The following is a 20,728-nucleotide window of genomic DNA, read 5'->3' on the forward strand; positions in this document are numbered from 1 at the left end:
TTTCTGTAGTCACACAGGGATGCTGTCTCAAAGGAGTGACCTGAACCCAAGCCTCCCAAATCTACAGCTAATGTGTTAGCCACCCTTTGTATCTAGAAACATCTTTGGAGATGATACACTGTGACATGAAGTGTGTGACAGGACAAACTCAGGAGTCGTAGTGTCCCAATGTTTCACTGGAGCACTGCAACACCTTTGGACAGGTTTCTGAAGTGAATAAAAATGTCAGTGTGCCAAGGTTAGGATGGATTAAAAACAACCATGACCGAGGTGCATCAAACAAGCTATTACATTGCCACACTGCATTGCAATATTATGAAGTTTCACAGACCCCTACTAAAGTGACTGCAACACACCTCCATGTGAGATGTATAAAATTATGGAGATGAGCCTGGAAACGCATAATGGGAGTTAACTGATGTAACATCACAACACAGATATCATGATATTATCATGCAACAGAAATGGTCAAAGTTCAGACAGACTCTTAGTCATTTTACAGCCACTGCTCTCACTCACCAGTGCTGAATTAGGGGAGGACATGGCTGCCTATCCTTCCCCTGCATCCTAGCAGCCTCCCTGCTGGATGTCTCCGCTCAGCTTTTTAGCGTGGTTTTACTTCTGTGGTAGCTGTATGCAGATTTGCAGACTGCAGCTAGACGGCTCGGGTGTCCATCCGTCCTTTCCTGCTGCTGGCGGCAGCCAGGTCCTCTCCCTCTCTGCTGGGCCTGCTGCCACTAGGCCTGGTTGATGGAGGAAAAAGCAGCTGCTGAGAGTTGTTGCCAGGACGCTGTCACCATAGAAACCTGCAGTTCAATCTGAGAGAGCCAAACCTCTCCCAATAAACAGAGAAAAAGACTTATTTATAGGAGGCAAATATTCACACACACTCCAGCAGCCAGAACAAATCTCCTTTTAATCACCATTTCCTCACAATTATTTCACAGTAATGTCAGCTCCTTGCAGAAGAGGGAGGGGAAAGATCCAGCAAATAAAAACCTTATTTCATATGTTACAGTGTGAATGACTAACAATGACAGATTCTAGACACAGTATTGGGCCAAGCACAAAAGCAGCGGCTGTGGTTAGCCTGCCCTCTATTCAGCACTGTCTGCGGAGTCCCTGCGCTAATCCACATCGTGCCGGCCGGGGAAGGAAGTTTTGAGGAGGCTAATTTCAGTTACTCTGAATTCCTCCGTGCATAAACAAAAGAAGAGTCTGTCCTACAAATGTGGACTTTCCCCAAATCAGGGTCGAACACAGAACAGTCAAATTGTGTCAGTTTGAATGGCTGACAATTTTAAAGAAAAGTTTGAAAGGTTAAGGGGCATATTTTCAATTGGTCACAAAGCTAGTCTAGTTTTTCTTTCTGTAAAAACATGCATGTGTGTTATAGCATTCGAATGTGTACATTTGCACAAAAAAGGGATGTGATCCATAGGAAACACATAGCCAGAATACATAGTGTATCCCTCTATTTTTACACTGGCATGATTCTGTTGCTTTGATTGAGTTGCCTTTGAGCAACCTAGCAGTAATCAAACCTAGTGTAGCCAAGCAGATACCAACTACATTTACTTTTGGCTGAAACAGATATCAAATACCACTATCGTTATCAATACAAATCATTGCAATGGTAGCAATCAAGTATATGTGGTAATAGGCTTATTGGTATTCATATACTTTTATATAAAAGTAGTTAGGGATCTGAACCAATGGGTCGATTGCCTTCTTTTCACAGTTAAGTCAACTGTATTTCAGAGGATTAGGCCTAATGTGGAAGTAGATACTTTCAAAATTAAATAGTAGCTTGACAAACACGGGTCCTAAAATACAACTGTATTTTCTCACACTACGAATACATAGTTATACTTAACATTATATGTATGTGTAGCCCCACTAACACCAAAAGGACTGGTGCCAAACTACTTATGTGCATAAGTGTTTGGAGGATTGAGCTTAAGGTTTTCAAGCATAAAAGTAAAAGTAAGTTTTGTTTTTTTGTTATTCAGAGCTGAGCAGTGTTTTCCACTTTGAACGAACAGAAATATTTGTGCACTTCTATTTCTCATTGATATTTATGAGTTTTCACTGTGTAAGGAATACAAAACATTATAGATATAGTTACTGGGTTTTTAGTTGTAGCTGTGTTGGTCTAAGGACATAGGCAGGCAAGGTTCTTTGAGTAGATGTGATATCTTTTATTAAACCTACTGAGTACTCAGTTGGTCTAATTGTTTATGGTTTTTAACTCTTTTGTTGCTCATATCATCCTAGAACTTGGAAAAGTAATTGTTTCCTTTGACAATTTGAAAAACTTGATTGTGTTTCTCTAAGCTAAAATTAACCCAATTAAAATTCTGTCTTATTATAAATGATACCTTATCAAGCCTGATTGCTTTTTTACCTGTACCCAGGCTTGCTTGGTATCATCAACAAAGGGAAAACAAAAACTTTTTGTTTTTGTCTAGTCCTTTGATGTTTTTATTTTCTGATAATGGAAAGATGGATTTAATTTTTCAAAGATGTATTTAGATAGTTTAGAAGATGCCACAATAACAACAATTTATTTAATAGGGAAGTAAAGTTTTTTTGGTGATACCTTTTGCTGTACCAACTAAAGTGGGAAGTATAGTGGGAAGAGATGTTAGACAAGCTTCTGAACACAAAATGTCTCTTCTTCAGGTCACCTGAAGGAATGAGAACTTATTTCATGATGAAACTTGGTAAGTTAATGAATTGGACTGTATGCTGCCATTGCCTCTGATAAAAAATTCCCTTTCTATCAGAGGCAATGGCATCATACAATCCAATTCATTAACTTATCAAGTTCCATCATGAAATAAGTTCTCATTCCTTCAGTCAGTTAGAAATCTTCCTCTAATTTCCATTCATTATAGTCATTCCAGATTAATATCAGTAGAAGCAAGAACAAAATTTTGTATGAATAGAATTTTCCAGTTAGCTTCAGCAAAAGGAGACTAACTCCCTGAACCTAAGTTTAAGCTATTCCTTAATTAGATCTAAAATCAGTCTAACATCACAATTTTAAGGATAGATGTCACAATTTTTCTCTGGCATATAGTGAAAAGACAGAAGGAATCCATTGATTATGTTGTTCTTGCTAGTATTATTATATTTACTCAATTCCAAGACAACATTTTTTATACCTCATCCAACCTGGGGAAAACAGACCCTCATTTTAGAATCAAGTAAATGTGCAGTACTTCTAGTTGGAAGAGGAAGCAGGAAACCACTTAGCGAGGCACAGAGTAGTGAAGAACACAATGCAGAGGCATGTAGTGGTGCAGATCCCAGGCTGGAGGCAAAGGACAGTGAAGAACAAAGCACAGAGCAGGGAGTGGCATGGGACCCAGCACAGAGGCAAGGAGTGGTGCGGGACCCAGTGCAGAGGACCCAGCATGGAAGCAAAGAGTAGCATGTAAGCACATGGTGGCGTAAAGGCACCAAGCAGTGAGAGACCCAGAGTGGAATGGATGGCACAGAGGCACAGGATGGTGTGCAACACTCAGTGCCGTGGGACCTAGTGTGGTGAGGAATGCAATGCAGAGGCATCCAGTGGTGCAGAATGCAGCAGTGGTGTAGTCTTTCGTGGGGGCCAAGGGACAGGGGTGACAGGTGGGGGTGGCAGGCAGCAGGGGAAACAAATGGCCAGGGGGGCAGGCACCAGTGAAGGTAAGTGGCAAGGCATCAGAGACAGGCAGGCACATGGGTACCCGGAATGGCAGAGGTGGGGCGCAGGGGAGGGAAAGTGACAGGGCGACAAATTGCACGGGGGCAAGGGACTGGGGTCAAGTTGCCTGTTCCCTCTGACCACTTGTCTCACTGCTGCTTCCCGCCCCCCCCCGGTCCTGCTGCTTCTTCCCATCCCTCCCACAATGGTGAGGAGGGGACAAATTTTAAATAACCCTCCAATAATTAGACTCTATACATGAAAAAATATATAACGGATAATTTTCCATGTATAGAACCTAATTTGGGAGGGTGGGTTGTCTTAAACTTAACATCATTTTGGATTTGGGTAAATACGGTATTATTTTTCTAGTAACTACCTCAAAGTTCAATTGTCCTAGACACTAAACAAATGCATGCTTAAGTCTGGTTTAGGCATGCTTCTTGAGTACGTGTGCTTTTTTTAATGCATTAGAAACAGAGTAAGGTTGTGTTTCAATGGTGAATCAGAATGTGATTCAGAGGATGGGATAAAAGTCAGAGTCAAATAATTACATTGACTTACAGCTTGCTAAACCTGCTCATTACAATTATTTAAATATTTTACACATTGTGATTTAAACACAATCAAATGAAACCATAACTTCCTGTTCTCCTTTAATAGTTGCCCTTGCACTTCTTTCAGTATTCCCCCAAAAGTCTCCTTGGATTCTGTCATTTTATACAAGAGAAATTACTCTTGTCTTATGCAGACATCTCATATGGAAGCTGTTCAGTCTCTTGGTTTGCCTAGCATATGTATTCAATGTTTCTGAACTGTAAAGCAGGGATGATAGCACACAACTCTTGTTGATTTGTATCTTCATCTTAGTTAATAATTTGCTGTTAGACCATGCACATTTCTGTAATAGCCTAAAATTCTTAGCTGCTTTTCCAATTTTGTTAGGTAGTTCAGTCTGAAGTTCAAAATTCCTGCTGATTGTAGAATTCAAGTAGCAACAACTGTCGATGACACCAAAAGAGTTATCCTCCACAACGATGTCAGGCATTGGTTCTTCCACCCCTTGGCATAAGATCAGAGTCTTTTTGAGTCTTTTTTGCCATCCTGAAGCTCTTGCATGACTCAGAAAATCTGCCCAAAAGATTTTATAGGGAAGATTTTATAGGGAAGATTCACTGTGGGCTGTGAAGGCCATATCATCCACAAACAGGAAATCTTTCAGAACCGGCTCTTTCAACTTGCTCTAAACTTAGCAATGTTGAACAAGCCTCCATCTAGTCTGGTTTGAAGATAAATGCAATCATTGCTGTCCTTGAATGCATGAAGAAGTAGAAATGAAAAGTATATACTAAAAAGTACAGAGGCTGAAACACCCTTTTCACTCTGTTGTTGATTTCAGAGGCATTTGATTCTCTGTTTCCATATACTATAGTTGCCTTCATGCCTTGATATAATAAGTGAATAATGTTCAACTGTTTGGGGGGGACAACCCAATTTCTTCAGAACGGTAAAAAGGCCGTCTGTTGACTATATCAAAGGCTATATACAGTGGTATTAGTTTTTCTCAGTACAGTTGCTTGACTGAAAATACTATATCAATGATGGAGCATCCTGAGTACAAACTGCATTACTTTTAGGATAGATTCTTTCACCTAGAGACTGCAGCCTAGGGAGCATGATGCGCATGACAATTCTTCTGACAGAGTTCAAGAGGGAGATACCTCTGAAATTGTCACAGTTGCTTCTATCCCCTTTGTTTTTGTATAATGGTACAAACCAGTCAAGAAGGAAAGCGCTCTGCTGAAAGACTTAAATGGAAATGGCATTACTGGTAAACAAAAACAACTTGAGCATGGGATTGAACACTATGGATTTCTATAATCCAGTGAGACTGAAATCAAATGCAAATTGCTCAAAGGATTATCAGTTTGAAGTTATGATGGATTTTGACACTGAGCCCACATGAATGGGCACTACCATATATCTTATTCAGATGGCTGCACTAACCTATCTTTGTGGTTGGTTCCCATCAGCATACTTGCTCAATACAGGCCTTGTATTTTATAGCCATGCTCAGTGTTGGCTACATTTAATCAACTTCATAGTTAGTTTCTATTACTCAGCACATGCTCCTTTTGGTAGAAGTTCGAGGATAGACAATCTATTTAATGATATTTCCTTTCATGTGAATGTAAAACGAGGGAATTTTTCATCTATGCTGATTGGTGAAAAAAAAATCTTGTTCTTGAGTAAATAGGAGTACTTGAAGACTGCTATCATGCGCCCTCTTAAGGATCTTTTCCACAAGTTGAACATGCCTAGTTCCTTCAACCTCTGTTCATCTGACTTGCCTTCCAAGCCTCTTATCATTTGTGTCACCCACCGCTGACCCTCTCTAACTTCTCCACATGCTTTTTAAAATATAGAACCCAAAACTGCACACAGTAACAGTACTCTAGATAAGGCCTAATTAGTGGCAACGATTATCTCCCATGTCTTGCACCTAATGATTCTAGTGATGTATCTCAAAACTGTATTCACTTTTTGTGCAGCTGCGTCACACTGCAGACTCCACAAAAGTTAGGAATTGATTCAGCATTTTATGTTTGACAGTATTGCTTTTCCAGCTGATGTTTGGAAAATTTAAGTCTCCCATCAGGACCATACCATAGCTTTTGGATAGATTTGTCTCCTTCTTGAAAAGCCTTATCTACCTCCTCATCCTTATTTAGCGGCCTTTTTTAAACCCCACCATTATATCACTGCTGCATTGTTCACTTTTCTTCACCCAAATATATTGTGCTCTGTTGTCTTCTTCCTCCTGAACCAGGGAAAAAGCGTGTGTTTTTGACTTACAAGGTGACACCATCATTTTTTCACAACTCTGTAATTCCAAAAAAAAGGGTTACCTTCAGTGTTGACATTCCAGTCATAGGAGCTGTTCCCACCAGGTCTCAGTGATACCAATCAGGTCATAGTTCTTTCCACAGGCTGCAGCTTCCAGTCCATCTTATTTCCCATACTTTTTGCATATATACATTGGACATATTTCACATTTTGACTTACTTGGTTCCCTTTTGCATCACCTGTTACTGTCTTGTGGTTTTCTGGTTCTTTCCCAGAGTTGAGCTGCTTCTTCTGGTTCTATTCCCTGTGGATTGTTTGCTCTGTTGCTGGAGGGTTTTGATTACCATCCCTCATGGAACCTAGTTTAAAGCCTTCCTTATTAGGCTGGCCAGATGACTCCCAAAGATGATCTTACCTATTCTGATCAAATGGATCCCAGCTCTTGATAGCAGTCCTCCTCCCTAGAACACTCACCTGTTGTCAAAGAACCCAAAGCCTTCACGCCAACCCCACCATCTCAACCATAAATTTACTTCCAAGATATGGTGATCCTTGCCCTCCACAGGGAAGGATGAAGAGAACACCATTTGTGCTCCAACGTCCTTAACCCTCTTGCCAAGAGCCTCATAGTTGCCTCTGATCTGTTCAATGTTGTTCCTGGCAGTATTGTTGTTGCCTACATGGACAAGCAGGAAAGGGTAGTTGTTTGATGGATGTATGAGCTTTGGCAGTCTCTCTGTGACATCCTGAGTTCAGACTCCAAGCAACCCCAAATATGGATGACAAATTGGTACCTCTGTCTCTTGCAGAAGGGAGTTAGCAACCACCATGATTCTTCTTTTTCCTTCTTGGTGCAGTGGTCCTAGAGATCCCATCCCTGGAGCCCTGCCCTTTCTGCTCTCTAGTCTACTGAGTCCTCTGCATCATGCCTGCTGAAGTCCTCTCTGCCTTTTCCTCAGCTGTTCCACTATACAATGCTTGAAAGTGGTGGCTGGCTTCAATCTGTGGCTCTTAAATTCTGCAGGCACTTTTTCTTCTAGTAGTCACATATTGCCACTTCCCCTCTTTTCCCTTTGGCCTCCCCAGAACCAAGCTCTCATAACTCCTGTCCAAGCAATCTTCCTTTTCCTAATACAATGCAGTATGGATGCTTATTCTTCTCTACATAACTATACTGATATAATTCATAATACAGACACACTCATATTGGAAACGTGAATCAGGCCCATTGTGTATGAAAAAAACATGCTTGCTCATAGGGTCGAAAGTTATCTTAAGATATTTTTGCTAATTCCACTGCCCTCAAAGAATGATAATCTCCCAAAAGCCAGCCTTCTGTTATGCCTCTGTCATTTTTACATTAAATAGTATGAACAGAAAGAAGATAAAGATTCGACACTCCATAATATGCCACACGTTCAAGCTATCGATCTATACTTTCATACTCAATAAGAAATCCTGTGAAAATATATTCACAAATTCTAGTGACTATTTACATTGGTTATCAAAATGACAGTTTTGTCTTATACTCTCCACCTTTGCCAGTCTCCATTTTTTTAAACGTTAATTTCTGCAATAAACCTCTGTTGTGCAGCTCTATTACATTACAACCTTAGGTTGTCTTGGGTTTCTTCTGCAACTGGTTAAAAATGTACTCTGAGCAAGGTAACTAGCATACCATGACATTAACGCATTACTACCTTGTAGTTTTATGAACAGTAATTTGCTTTCCTAGCTATGTCAGCATTTGAATTTTATTGGCTCTTCACAAGAATTTAAAAAATTGCTATAAAAATATATTCTCAGTTGAATCTTAGCATTTCTCCTATATAGTATGTCTGTTTAATGTAAAATGCATATACATTTTAACCAGTGACTCTTAATATAAAAATGCATAAACAGTCCTTGGAGCAGTCTGGACTGGCAACTCCCTCCCTGGTGAGCACGCTGGTGAATGGGAGGCTAAGGAATCGTATTTACTCTTGCTTCAAACTTCCAGCACAGTTAATTGTGATTTTTTTTTTAAGTGGCATGGCTTTAAAACAATAGGTCTCTCTGCTTTTAGGCACACCCATCTCAAACTCCTGTCTTCAGCATTTCCTACTGGTTGGTTTAGGCAGTTCCTGCCCAGGCATGAGGATGTTGTGAATCTATTTCAAGGTCTATATCCCTCCTGCCCTCCTCCCCTAAGCCATGAATTGTATAGGGAGCTTAGATAAATGACTCTGGACTACAGATTCTGCTCCACAGACTTAAAAGCTATAAAGTTCATTGTCATAATAACTACAAGCATGTCATTTTGTGGACATAACCCCTCATTAAAAAAGGTGTATGACAGGCACATTAAATTTAAGGCAATCATATTCTATTTTGTCAACATTTTCTAATATTATGTTATATATTATATGGAGCATATTATATATAAAACATACTTTTGATATTAGCATTAAATACATAACAAATTAATACATATAACAAATGAATTTCCATATTGGGTTAATACCAATGGTATACCTAGCCTAGTCCTTTGTCAGTACTAACTGCATCCAAACATTAAACAAAAAACAAACAAAAAAAATCCACCTCATAATGGACAATTATTTAATAACTTGCACAGGGTGGTGAGGAAGTTTCTTCCTAATCTCCAGTATCTTGCCTTTCTAATCTCTTCAATATTCCCTAAAGGAAATAAACATAAATGCCAGGTACAAAACAAATATAAGAACACACACATATAAAATCCATATGATACAAATGATACACACACAGAAGCAAACATGTACATACAGTAATACACATTATTCTTTATATTTTTGTATAGTGTTATATCCATAACATAAGTCAATGCAGAAAGAGCAACAATTTGTTGATTTTTTTAACCTTTCCTCTCTGTTGTATACAGTTTACATATTTTCTTTGAGTGAAATACTATGCAAACCAATTTTTATCCAGTTCTAGTAAAACTGTTGCTACTCACCTTCTACTGGAAACTGAAGTGTGAAGCTCAATTGCTATAAATTCTTGGTCACTTACAACTCTGTCAGATATACTTTTTATGTTAATAGTAGTTTGTGTTCATATTTACCATCCAACCATTTTTTCAGTTAAACTATTTTTCCCTCCAGTATCAATATCAAATGATGGCCAGGCATCCAATACACAAGTTTAATTTGGTCAGTAATGTAAGTAGAGCTGAGTTGAGGAAATGACGGTCTGATTTTTCAAAACCAAGCATGGATCTAATTCAAGGGAGCTATTCTACTTTATCCAAACCACCAACATTTGTGGGACTAAAGGAGAAGCCAGATAAATACAGTTTAAGTTTTGTCACATTTCTATAATGAACAGACCAGGGTGGTCTGGATTTTGCAACACCTCATCAGTCAGGTTTTATGTTTGCAAACCAGGGGTGGTTCAGACTTGCTTTGCAAGCCAAGATGTCGATCCTGCAATCTGATCCATTAAAGGACATTTGTTTACCTATAGGGAACTTTGCTGACTTTTGTCTACCCCATGGAACCAATTGCAAAATCAGAACCTACACCACGAATAGCTCAGACTAGAGTCCTATTTTATTTAGCCCACCAAATATTTGTGAAGTTGGCCTTGGATAAATTATTCCATTATGGCTAATATCTAAATGATTGTGGAACTTCATTTAATTTAATAAGGAGTATCTGGTGGAAGCTCTGTATTTCTATTAACCATTGCCTGTTTCCATTTTTCCTACTAACCACTGTTACCCACTATTCTTAACAGTCAGAGGTTAATTTGAAAAATGCTAAATTGTTTGAAATGAGTAATAGCAGTGGGCACTGCCTTTTCAAAATGGTTTGGAAGGAACACATTTACGTGAGTGACTATATAGCTAACTAATTGTTAGAATACTATTTATTTCATTATTCACACTCTGATTTAGAAGCTGCACGTGAAATCCCATTCAACATGTTACTGGGACTCCTATGCCAAAAGCACTACCTGCAGAAATACCTACAGGATGAGGACCTTTGACTGTGGATTTTTGGGGACAGAGACTGTGTATTAATGGCTAACGGGACACAAGCATTGTATTATTTTAAGAAGAACAGTGACTAACAACAGTTTTTTCTGGCCAAACCAAAGCAATGAAGAAAATTGTTCTGGGTTGACTTGAAATGAACACTCTTAAGTTTTCTTGCCAAAACAAATATATTAAAAAAAAGAATTAAAAGTTTGGTTTGAACAAAATGTTTCAGTTAAACCAAAACAAAATGGTTTGTTTTTTAAACTTGTTAAATGTAATTCAGGCAATTTTTTAAATGAACCAACATTTTCAAATGAAGTATCAACATGTTTTACTTCTAAAATGTCAAAATGAAACATTAAAGTTTTTCAAAGTCTTCCCCCCCCCGACTTTTTTTTCCACCGAAAAGACTGAATGAACTGACACAATTTTAGAAATGGCTTTGGTCAACCCAGATGTGCCTTTTCAGGCTAGTGAAATATTTGACCAAAAACTTTCATTCAATTTTGATTCCAAGGTGCTTCATCCTCTTCTCAACTCTTAGGTAAGCTTTCTGCCAGGCATGGGACACCAGTAACAAGGACCAAGTTCAATTAAGGTTTTACACAAATGTATTATCTTGGCTTGAGCCCCCACCCAGAAACCTGGGAAAGTAAATTTTGCCTGGAGCACCCCCACACAGAAAGCTGAGTAAATACATTCTGCCTGAGTGTACTTCCCCACTTGCAAGCAATATTAAATGATGACAGGGTTTATTGAAGGGGGAAGGAAAATGGGACAACAGACAGACTTGGAAAACCCTCAGTAATCAGTAGCCCACCTGAATCAACTGTTAACACTTTAGCCGTCAATATATTTAGTGTACACAGAGTGAACTTGGTAGGCAGTAGAGCTAGTACAGTGGCTAACACAAACTCTCCCTTGCTTTACCACAGCTGGGGGACGCTGCTTCTCTGCTGCATAAAGGAGGTGGGTGTCGCATAGCGGGGACAAGCTTCAGCCTGCTCCACCAGTAGTCTTAGCACTTCAGAAAACAAACAGAGAACAGGTCCCACCATAAACCCATTAAACATATTTACACATCACCAGGGTTTTCCACTGCCCAGCTACATAGCTAAATGCAATGGCATCCCCTCCTCCCACCTTCGCCCCACAAAAAAAGAAACTCTTATCCAGAACTTCTCCTTCCTCTGAGGCATGAGCTGAAGGTCCCTCCACCTTAGACATTCACACAAGTCACTGTGAGCACCGAACCCTCAGCAACTTTTACCCAATTTTCTCTTATAGCATCAGCGCCCTTACAGCAGTGTAGGAGTGCTCTTGTGGCTGTGATGGTCCAGAAATTGCACGAGAGACAAGGATTTCTTTGGGTGATCTCTCTTAATTGGACCAACTATGTCAGGGGTTCCCAACCTTTTTGTGCTGCAGCCCGGCAAACTGTGGACCAGAAGTGGCCATGGCCCAGCATCCTGTGGACTACCACGCAGAGCCCCGCAGCTGAAATTTCCAGCCGGAACACAGGTAAAAATACTTCCACCCGCCAGGTGGGGAGGCAGGCCAAACGTCAACCATGGCTGCCACGGGCCCTGCGGGAGGAGTTGCGGCCTCTCTGCCTGGCTCTGCGGGGCTGCAGTTTGCCAGTCCGCAGTCACTTCTGGTCCAGCAGCCATTTGTCCTGCGGATCAGCAGCTGACCCTTTGCGACTGCAGCCCAGGGATTGGGAACCCCTGAACTATGTCACTGGGATAAAGCAAGACAAGCTTTCCAGTACAAGAGGTTCTTCTCTAAGAATGCCTTGTACTGGAAAGCTTGTCTCATTTTATCCCAACACAGCTACTCTGGTTAAAGAGATCACGCTTAGAAGTCTTTGCCGCTCTTTATATTACAATTTTAGGAGGCAGGGCCAGTGTGCACACACCCAACTCCCCTGGTCTCTTTGGGTACAGACAGAAGTGACAACTTTCACCAGATCTGTCCACAGAAAGCAGTTTATAGCTGTGACCGAACAAGTGCATGGCTGCAGACAGCTTAAAAAATGGCCAATCTGGTGAAAATCTGATCCTGCATTGCATGAGTTGCAGCTGGGAGCTGCACGTCTGTTTATTAAAAGCATGACAGCACAGTCAAAATAAGCAAAAAGCATTCCCACTTCTCTCACCGGTACATAATAACAGAGATACGCAGATAGCTCTGGCCTGACATCTCGCTGTGGCCAGAGGAAGTTATCTTTTAAAAATCTTTATCAAGGCCAAATCAGTTCAAGATGCAATTGGGCAAATCCTAAGAGTCAAGTTCCAAAACTCAAGTGAGCAGAGCTCGATCCTCACGTTTGTGTGGCTTTGGCCTGGGGCGAGCGTCCTCCCTCCCAGACCCATCCCTCCCGGCCGTGGCTTCTCCCCAGACGCAGACAGGTCCCGACCCAGAGGCCTTGGGGGTCAGATGCCCCCTGGTCTCCTTTCATCTTAGCCACCAGACACCCAGGAGGTCGGGCTGCAGGCAGACCTCGAGGGGACGCAATGATGGTGACATGAAGAGCTGGGAGGAGCTGGCTGCCAACCCACTCCAGTGGCACTGCCACCTCTGTTTGGAGGTCAAGTGTCTTTGGCCCAGAGGGCGGAGGAGGGAAGGAGATGATCTAGTTGGGGCTGGTCCTGCTCTGAGGGGGGCTGGACACTAGATGACCCCGGGAGGTGCCCTCCAGCCCTCCTTCCCTATTCTCCCCTGAGACCAGCCCGCAACCTCCTCTCCCCACAACTTCCCCGGCCGGGCCCGTGCTCCAGACCTGGCCCTCCACCCCCAGCGAGCGCGCGGGGACCCGCGGGCCTGCCCGCCCGGCTGCGCGCAGGGCCCTGCCTCCCGGGCGGCCTCCGCGGGCGGGGCGGCTGCAGCCCCCGGGGGCACCTGGCAGCCCGGTGCCGCCCGGGGGCGCCGGGCCGGGCCGGGCCGGGCCGGGACTACAAGGCCCAGCGGCCCCGGGAGCCGCTCCCGCTGCCAGGAGCTCCCTGAGGAATGACGCCGCCGCGCCGCCCGCCCCTCGGCCGGCCCGATCTCCATTTATGGACACATCGCCCCGTGCGCTGGTCGCCGAGGTGTGCGGGGAGCGGCCGGCGCAGCCCGCTCCCGTCCCTGCTCCCGCCGCCGAGCCGGCTCCGCTGCTCTTCGCCCCGCGCCCGCCGCCGCCGCCGCCGCAGCCATGGTAAGTGTCCCGGGGCCGCCGGCTGACAGCGTCCCCTGGGGGCTCGGGGCAGCCCGCCGGCTGGGCCGGGGCAGGGGCCGGGGCCGGGGCCGGGGCAGGGCCGGGCCGAGCCGGTCCGCGCCGAGCGGGCACAGCCCCAGAGCAGAAGCCCGCGCTGGCTCGGGGCCGCCAGGAGGGGCCGCCGCCTCGGCCACGCAGGAGCTCCCGTAGACGCGCGTGTGTGCGTGACTCCTGGAGAAGTGTGTGTCGTGTGTGTGTTTGTGTATCTGGGCACAGGCGCCCTCAGACTCCTGGAGAAGCGGGCGCCCACACCCGGGCTCCGCCGCTCTCCCGCGAGAGGGGCTGGCTGAGGGGCGCGAGCCGGCGTGTCTGCATCGCGGCGCCCGCCACCGCGCTTCTGCGGCGGTGTCCCACACGTAGACAGCGGCAGGCCAAGTTCTTTGGGTAAAGCCGGTATCTTTTATGAGACCAACTCAGATAGATGCAAAAAAAAAAATCTTTGCAAGCTTTTCGGCACAAAACACCCTCCGTCAGGCTGAGGAGGCATCTGCAGATTTAGGACTCCGCCCCCCACACACGCACGCACACCTTTTGGGGTTTATGGCTTCCCAGATTTATGATTTTGGGGCCAAACTCTTTTCTGTCCTTGGGTGTTTTGTTGTTTTTTTTTTTGGGGGGGGGGTGTTGGTTTTAATGAAAAGTCTCAACTTTCCCCAAAGGTCCCATTTTGCATCCCTCCAGCCTGACTGGAGAGGAACGTGCAAACACAATGTACAATGTAACTACACCACAGAGGAGATTTGTAAAGCCGAGGCTTCCAGATTAGGAACGCAGTGAGGCAGTTCATCCTTCGTGTGGTTGCACGGACCCCAGTGCACGGCTCTTCCCTGTTAAGTGGCAAGGAGTACCGTGGCTCTTGAGGAAGGAGAGTACACTTCTCTACCTTTACAACATTATGATGCTTTTTCAATTTTGTAACAAGTGTGGGGAAAACAACTCCACAGCCAACATGGATGTTTTATGATGACTTTGACTCTTTTTATTAAGAAACTTAAGTCCTTCTGAGGCTCCCAGGTTGCGTGGAATTGTTGCAACAGAGCTGGGACTTCCCTTCGAACTGGCTTTACTCAAGAAGAATGGATGGAGTTAGTCACATTTCCCTGCAATTAGCATAGCTATTCTTGTTTTGGTTCTCTCACTGTGCGCAGGGTTACACAGAGGCTGATCACAGGGCTCCTGCTACAGGACTCTAGTCCCAGTTAGTCCTCCTGCAAGGAACATTATATTTCTTGAATGTTCACATCCTGCAAGGTGCTGAACATGGTCTTGATCCAACAAAGCAGTTAAGCACATGACTGATTCCATCAAGTGTGCCTGACATCACTGCATTGGAAGCTGTACGTAGTCTGACTCCTTATGTCCTTTTTTACAAGGGATGTTGATGCTTCTTGCAGTATAAGCTGTCTTGGTGGTAGTCACAGTTGCTTCATATCATGCCTTTCTCTCTCCATTTCAATTTATTTTCATATCAGTGTGATCAAGGCTTTTAGACCATAGCAAGATGAATTGCTCAATTTTTTTCTGTTGTCAAATCAACTGAGAACCTAAGAGCTGACATTTTACAAGGAGGGCTCTAGCTAACAGGGTTAACAACCACTGGACTAAGGAGATGCACCATCATCACTAATCCAGCTGTGAGCTGCATTGGGGTGGATCTGCAGGGTTTTGTTATGGGTGTAAGGTTTTGAAGATGGGTTAAAAGTTTTGAAGAAGGGGATTTGTGTGTGTGTGTGTGTTTATAGACATATTTTTACAAAAAAAACCCTAAAAGATTTAGACTGATGTTTTATGTGGTATACTTTTTGACTATATTGAACCACACTGAGTGGCAGGCATTAATTATGGAAGGGGGGCATGTTCTTGCTGTGAATTATAATAACATCTTTCATAATAATTTCAACCACCTAACATGACACAGTAGTTGAGGACTGAAATGAAAAAAAAGAAATCCTGATAGAATGGACCAAATCTCATAGCCCCTAAATTAGCTAACTGCAAAAAGCTTGCCTGTGAAATTCAGTCTGCAAAAACTCATCAGTTATGAATCTGAGCATGTGCCTGTTAAAACTTGAGTTTATTCTAAAAGTCTTAATTTACTATTGTCCTGTTTTATACTACATGAATTCATGAGCTTTTTAAGAAGCTACGTGGCCAGAAAGCAGCAGAGATGCCCAATGCAAGTCTTTACTATAGTACTGAATTGAATAAGTTATTCAGCTTCTAGTAGCCACCTGCAGTTCACTTAGTATTGATTTAGTGTAAGTAAATATGTTCTGGAACAGCATAATATGAAGCTTACACTACTTGTCTCATAATAGTTGGAGACATGTTTTCATAAGGATTTGTGAAAGCTCTTTTCATCAGAGTACATGTTTTAACCATAACTTTGAACATTATGTTACTTTTGTAAGAAATATGTTATCATTATTGTGTCTTTCATTTTCAGTAGCTATTAATGCTTTCTTTGTTAGAGTTAATTTTTTTAATATTATTTTAGTAGCTTTATTAATTTTGATGACAGAGTCTTGACATTTTATATAACACAGGAAGGGTTTCATAGAGGTTAGGTGTCTTACATTGAAAAATTAAAGTTTACAACAGCTAAACATGTTAAGTATTTCAAACAAACTTTTACAGATTAATTAAAACTTTGTAGTGAAAGTTTATTTCAATTAGAGGATCTGACAATTTGAAAGAGTGTGTTACTTGTACTTTAACATATATTACTCATCATAATTTTATGGAGTTTAAGGCTAGAATAAACTATTAGATCAGGCCATTACATTTCATCCAGTTACCCCTATGTTAAGCGCACACAAAAAAAGAGACAAAAGCATTTCAGTTCTTGGGGGATTAAACTGTCACATGGGGAAAGGACAGGAGAAATGGAAATGCCACCCATGCTCAAGGCCCTTGCAGGGGCAGGGAATTGATATGGTAAATATGCCCCTATGATTCCAGTAAGTGAATTGGGAGGAGCTCTATTCCTAGGGGGAAAGCAAAACAAACATGCAAGATCCATAACCGATAATGATCCTCAGTACTGAGCAAAATGCATCATCAGGCATCTAGCAAGTGGATTCTCTGAACCACATCAGAGCATTGCACCATTCCATCTGATGTCCCATCTCCAGCTTTGACCCATTGCAGATGTTTCAGAGGCAAGCCAAAACCCCCTCAAACCCTTCAATATATGACCAACTGAAGGAGATTGGGAGAATCTCCCATGTGTAAAATAACACTTACTGATTTTGAACACAGCAGACTAAGGTTTGATTATAGTTTTTGTTTCAGCACAGTGCTGCATGTGCTATGAGCATGTTGACAAGAATAAAGGCGGCCCTGTTCTCCCCACGCTGGAACTGACCAGGAGGACTCAACAGATTTCAGGGTCAGAAAAGACTACCATGGCGATCTAGCCAGACTTGACCCCCATCAAGTTGTAGGCATATCTTCCAGAAACTCTATTTTATATATCTAACCCTCTCTCACTCTCTCACCATGCCAGGCAGGCTGGTCACGACCCCTTCTGCCCTCCAAGCAATGTCCTCCCAGTTGTCCCACCCCCGGAAGCACAGGCACCAGCCCTGATGTTGCAGCTGCCCCCCACCCTTCCCCTGCTCATGACCCTTCGAAATATTCTTGAGACCCACTTTTGTGTCACGGTGCACAGGTTGAGAAACACTGCTCTGTCACATCTTTTCCTTGACCGACATGAGACCACAGTGAGCAAGGGGACTCTCAAACTTCTCTTCAATAAAGGAAACAACTTTAACTTCTTAAACTTTGTAAAATGCAGCTTGTTTTCCAGCTTTTAGATCACTTTGTGGCTGTCATTTAAATGCTTGCCACTGTCATGCTTGTTGAGGTATGAGCAACAGGACTCCAGTAGTTACCTAACCGATTTTGCTCATAGAGGCAAAATTATTTCATTGCTTCTACTTGATACTCCCATTCTATATTTCTAACATCATATTACCTTTTAATTTTTTTTGCCCCAACACTGCCTTCAGAGCCCATATTATAACAGTTGCCTGTGATGACCCTTAAGTGTTTGTCTGAGTCTCCCATCAGATAGGCATAAACTATGTTCCTGATTCCCAAATGTATTATTTTGCATTTGGCAGTATTAATGCACACATTTGGACTATGATTCTTCAACCAGATGATTCCGTGTAGTCCCTAACAATTGTGTGTGTTCCACATTATTTACTATCCCGCAAGTCTTTGTCATCTGCATACTTTTAACTGAAAAGATTATATATATCATCAACTAAGTCACTGATAAAATAAATAGCAGTGGACCAATATTTGATCCCTGGGGAGCTTGTTAAACTAGGGGTGCACTGATAGAGATTTTTGGTGCCGATACCAACAGACATTTTTAAGAAGGCATAACGGCCAATACTGATCTGATTTCTGATACAGTATGAAGAGCTGTGTGCAGCTGGTAAGTCTGTTGTGGTGGAAGAGCCTGGTGAAGAGCCTGGTGCAGTCCCAGCCCCAGCCTGCAGCTGCAGCCCAGCCCACCCACACCCCACACAGATCTGGGGTCACAGCTCCCCACCCCCCAACCCTCCCAGGGTGCGGTGCACACAGTGGTGAGAGCCCCTCCTGCCCCCGGACGAGCTGTGGCTCCATCCTGCACCCACCTTGCCCCACCCCAACTGGGCAGCACTTGCCCCACCCCACTTCCTCCCTCACCTCAGGGGACGTTGATCTGCCTTCCTACGCCCCTCTCCTCCTTGCTGCCTACATGCTGTGCTGCAGCTGTGTGCATGCACAGCCGTTTATCAGCCAAATTATCGGCCCCGTCAGGCCAATTTCTGATACAGTCAATTTTCTTTATATTGGTGCCGATCCAACATCGGACCAATGTATCAGTGCATTTCTACTTTAAACAGACCTACTCATTGATGTCTACCCACTAACAATTATACCTTGAGATCTGTCAGTAAGCCAGTCTTTATTCCACTTATTCTGTACCCTGTTAATTCTATATAATGAAAGATTTTAAGCAAAATGTTATGTTGTACTAAGTCACAAATTTTTGGGAGAAGCCAAGGTGTGCTGTGTTAGCATAGCTCCCTTTAACAGAAATCCATCCTAGATAAAATGACACATCACCTTGTGGCAACATAGTGACGCGCTGCATCACTGAATGGCACGCTGTGGCAACATAGCAATCACATGGGTTTATGGGTGATCAGCAGCTGCGTCTCTGTAGCAGCACTCTCCCCAGTTCTTGTACACTGCTATGCCAACATAGTGACAAAATGTAACTAAAGTAGGGGCAGTTACACGCTGTGCTTGAGTACTTCCCAAAAGACGTACTAAAGCACAGTGCAGTAGTAACATCACCATATGGCGACGTGTGCACATGCTCACATTGAAATAGTTTGGGGCTTAGTTAACAGCAACTCAGTTAAAAACTAAAGCTAATTAATGCCAGGCAGCATGGTTTAATCAGCTTTATTTTTATTTTTTTTCTGCATCATCCCTTTTATCCTTCTTAAATATTGGAACTATATGGGCATTATTAGAGTTCTTTGGACTTTCCCTAGTTTTCCAAGATTTTTCCAAGACTATTAAAAATCATTGTTAGTGACTTGGAAATCCTCATGTAGTTTAGAAAAAGTAAATATAAATAATCTGGACCTGCTGATTTGAAAACCTTATTTTAGGAAAATGCTACCTTTTGTCCTTCTTTGTTACAAGTATTAAACTTATTTCACTTATAGCTTCATATAGGGTAGTAGCTTGATTCCAAATGCAAACCAGAAATTTGTTTCACATTTCTTTTATTCTTCATTTCACTTACAGTTGTGGCACCCACATTTAATAATGAATTTATGCCTGATTTAGAGGGGGTTTATCATATATTTAGGAGGCTTAATATGAATAATGCATTTCTAAATAAATATATCCTTCATTTCTGTAGTTTCACTTACCAGTTGCTTACACTTTAATCTGTCCTAATACACATTGCCTGCTACTTCCTTTTCTTCCCACCTAGTATGCACACGCATGTGTATTATTGCAATTTCTACATCTCATTTTAACCAGCATGGCTTCTTGCCCAGTATAACTGTTTTTTTATCATCTTTTTTTTCTGGGGTCTGATGGATTTTGGGGCATCCATTAGGATACCCTTGAAAATTCCCAGGGTTTTTTTGTTTGTTTTTAATAATTTCTAATTGTAAATGCATCTTAGGTGGTTACATCATACATTCTGGGAAATTCCTCATGATATAAAGGATATTTTTAACTAAGGAAACAAACTGAACTCACTGTGGGTGGTAAACCTAAATAAAATGCCTTTGAATGTTCTCTGGTAGTAAACTGAGAAATCTTGCCAAAGAAACCTTTAGTTCTTAAACTGGTCATTATTCCAAATATAGTTTCATTATTCAACTTCTTGCTACAGACTCCAGTAAGCCACAGCCCGAGAGTCTTATTTCCTGTGTAATGGCCAGCATTCCTTTGCATTTAAAATTTGGAAAAGGGATCTTAGAAGTGATATACAAAAATCTATTTACACTCTCCTTGTAACTTAATTTTAAACATAATAATATGACAACCATTTAAATTTACATGCTGTGGGGACATACAAGACCCCAATCCTGTACAAGCTTTTCAGAGAGAGGGAGAAGGAGAAGACTTGAATGGAGGAAATTATTGTCTACTTAGCTTTCTCTGAAGAGTTTCTATACTTGACAGATCTTGAAGGTGTGGCTTTAAGATCAGATTATATCAGATTACATTATTTTTAATGATTTTGGTTTGCATTCTGTTTTTTTGGGGGCCCAATCCATAGCTGGTTGTATCAATGGAAGTTTCCCCATTAACTTTAGCAGGTTTTGGATTAAGCCTTCAGAAAGACTATAATGCTTCCTTGGCATCTGTCTGTCTTGTCAATCTCTCTATC

The 20,728-nt window shown here is 42.3% G+C and overlaps 2 protein-coding genes across 3 annotated transcripts in view; one reads left to right on the forward strand and one right to left on the reverse strand.

Moving 5' to 3' along the window:
- FAM81A (family with sequence similarity 81 member A) overlaps positions 1 to 10,655 on the reverse strand; it is a 58,614-nt gene extending 47,959 nt beyond the window's left edge. Inside the window, exons 1-2 of the mRNA XM_090029539.1 lie at positions 9,519 to 10,655; positions 520 to 833 (exon numbers count right to left, since the gene is read on the reverse strand). The gene's annotated coding sequence lies outside the window, so the exon portion shown is untranslated. The remainder of the gene's footprint in view (positions 1 to 519; positions 834 to 9,518) is intronic.
- Positions 10,656 to 13,363: 2,708 nt separating this feature from the next.
- The window catches only part of MYO1E (myosin IE), a 171,478-nt gene continuing 164,113 nt past the window's right edge, over positions 13,364 to 20,728 (forward strand). Inside the window, exon 1 of one of the 2 annotated variants that reach the window (XM_090030181.1) lies at positions 13,364 to 13,740. In XM_090030181.1, the coding sequence (XP_089886307.1) occupies positions 13,738 to 13,740 (3 nt within the window). In that variant the 5' untranslated portion in view covers positions 13,364 to 13,737. The remainder of the gene's footprint in view (positions 13,741 to 20,728) is intronic. The other variant, XM_090030180.1, reaches the window with a different exon arrangement.

Source organism: Crocodylus siamensis, chromosome 15 (genome assembly GCF_052110815.1).
Source record: "Crocodylus siamensis isolate JL-2025a chromosome 15, ASM5211081v1, whole genome shotgun sequence".
Classification (NCBI taxonomy): Eukaryota; Metazoa; Chordata; order Crocodylia; family Crocodylidae; genus Crocodylus; species Crocodylus siamensis.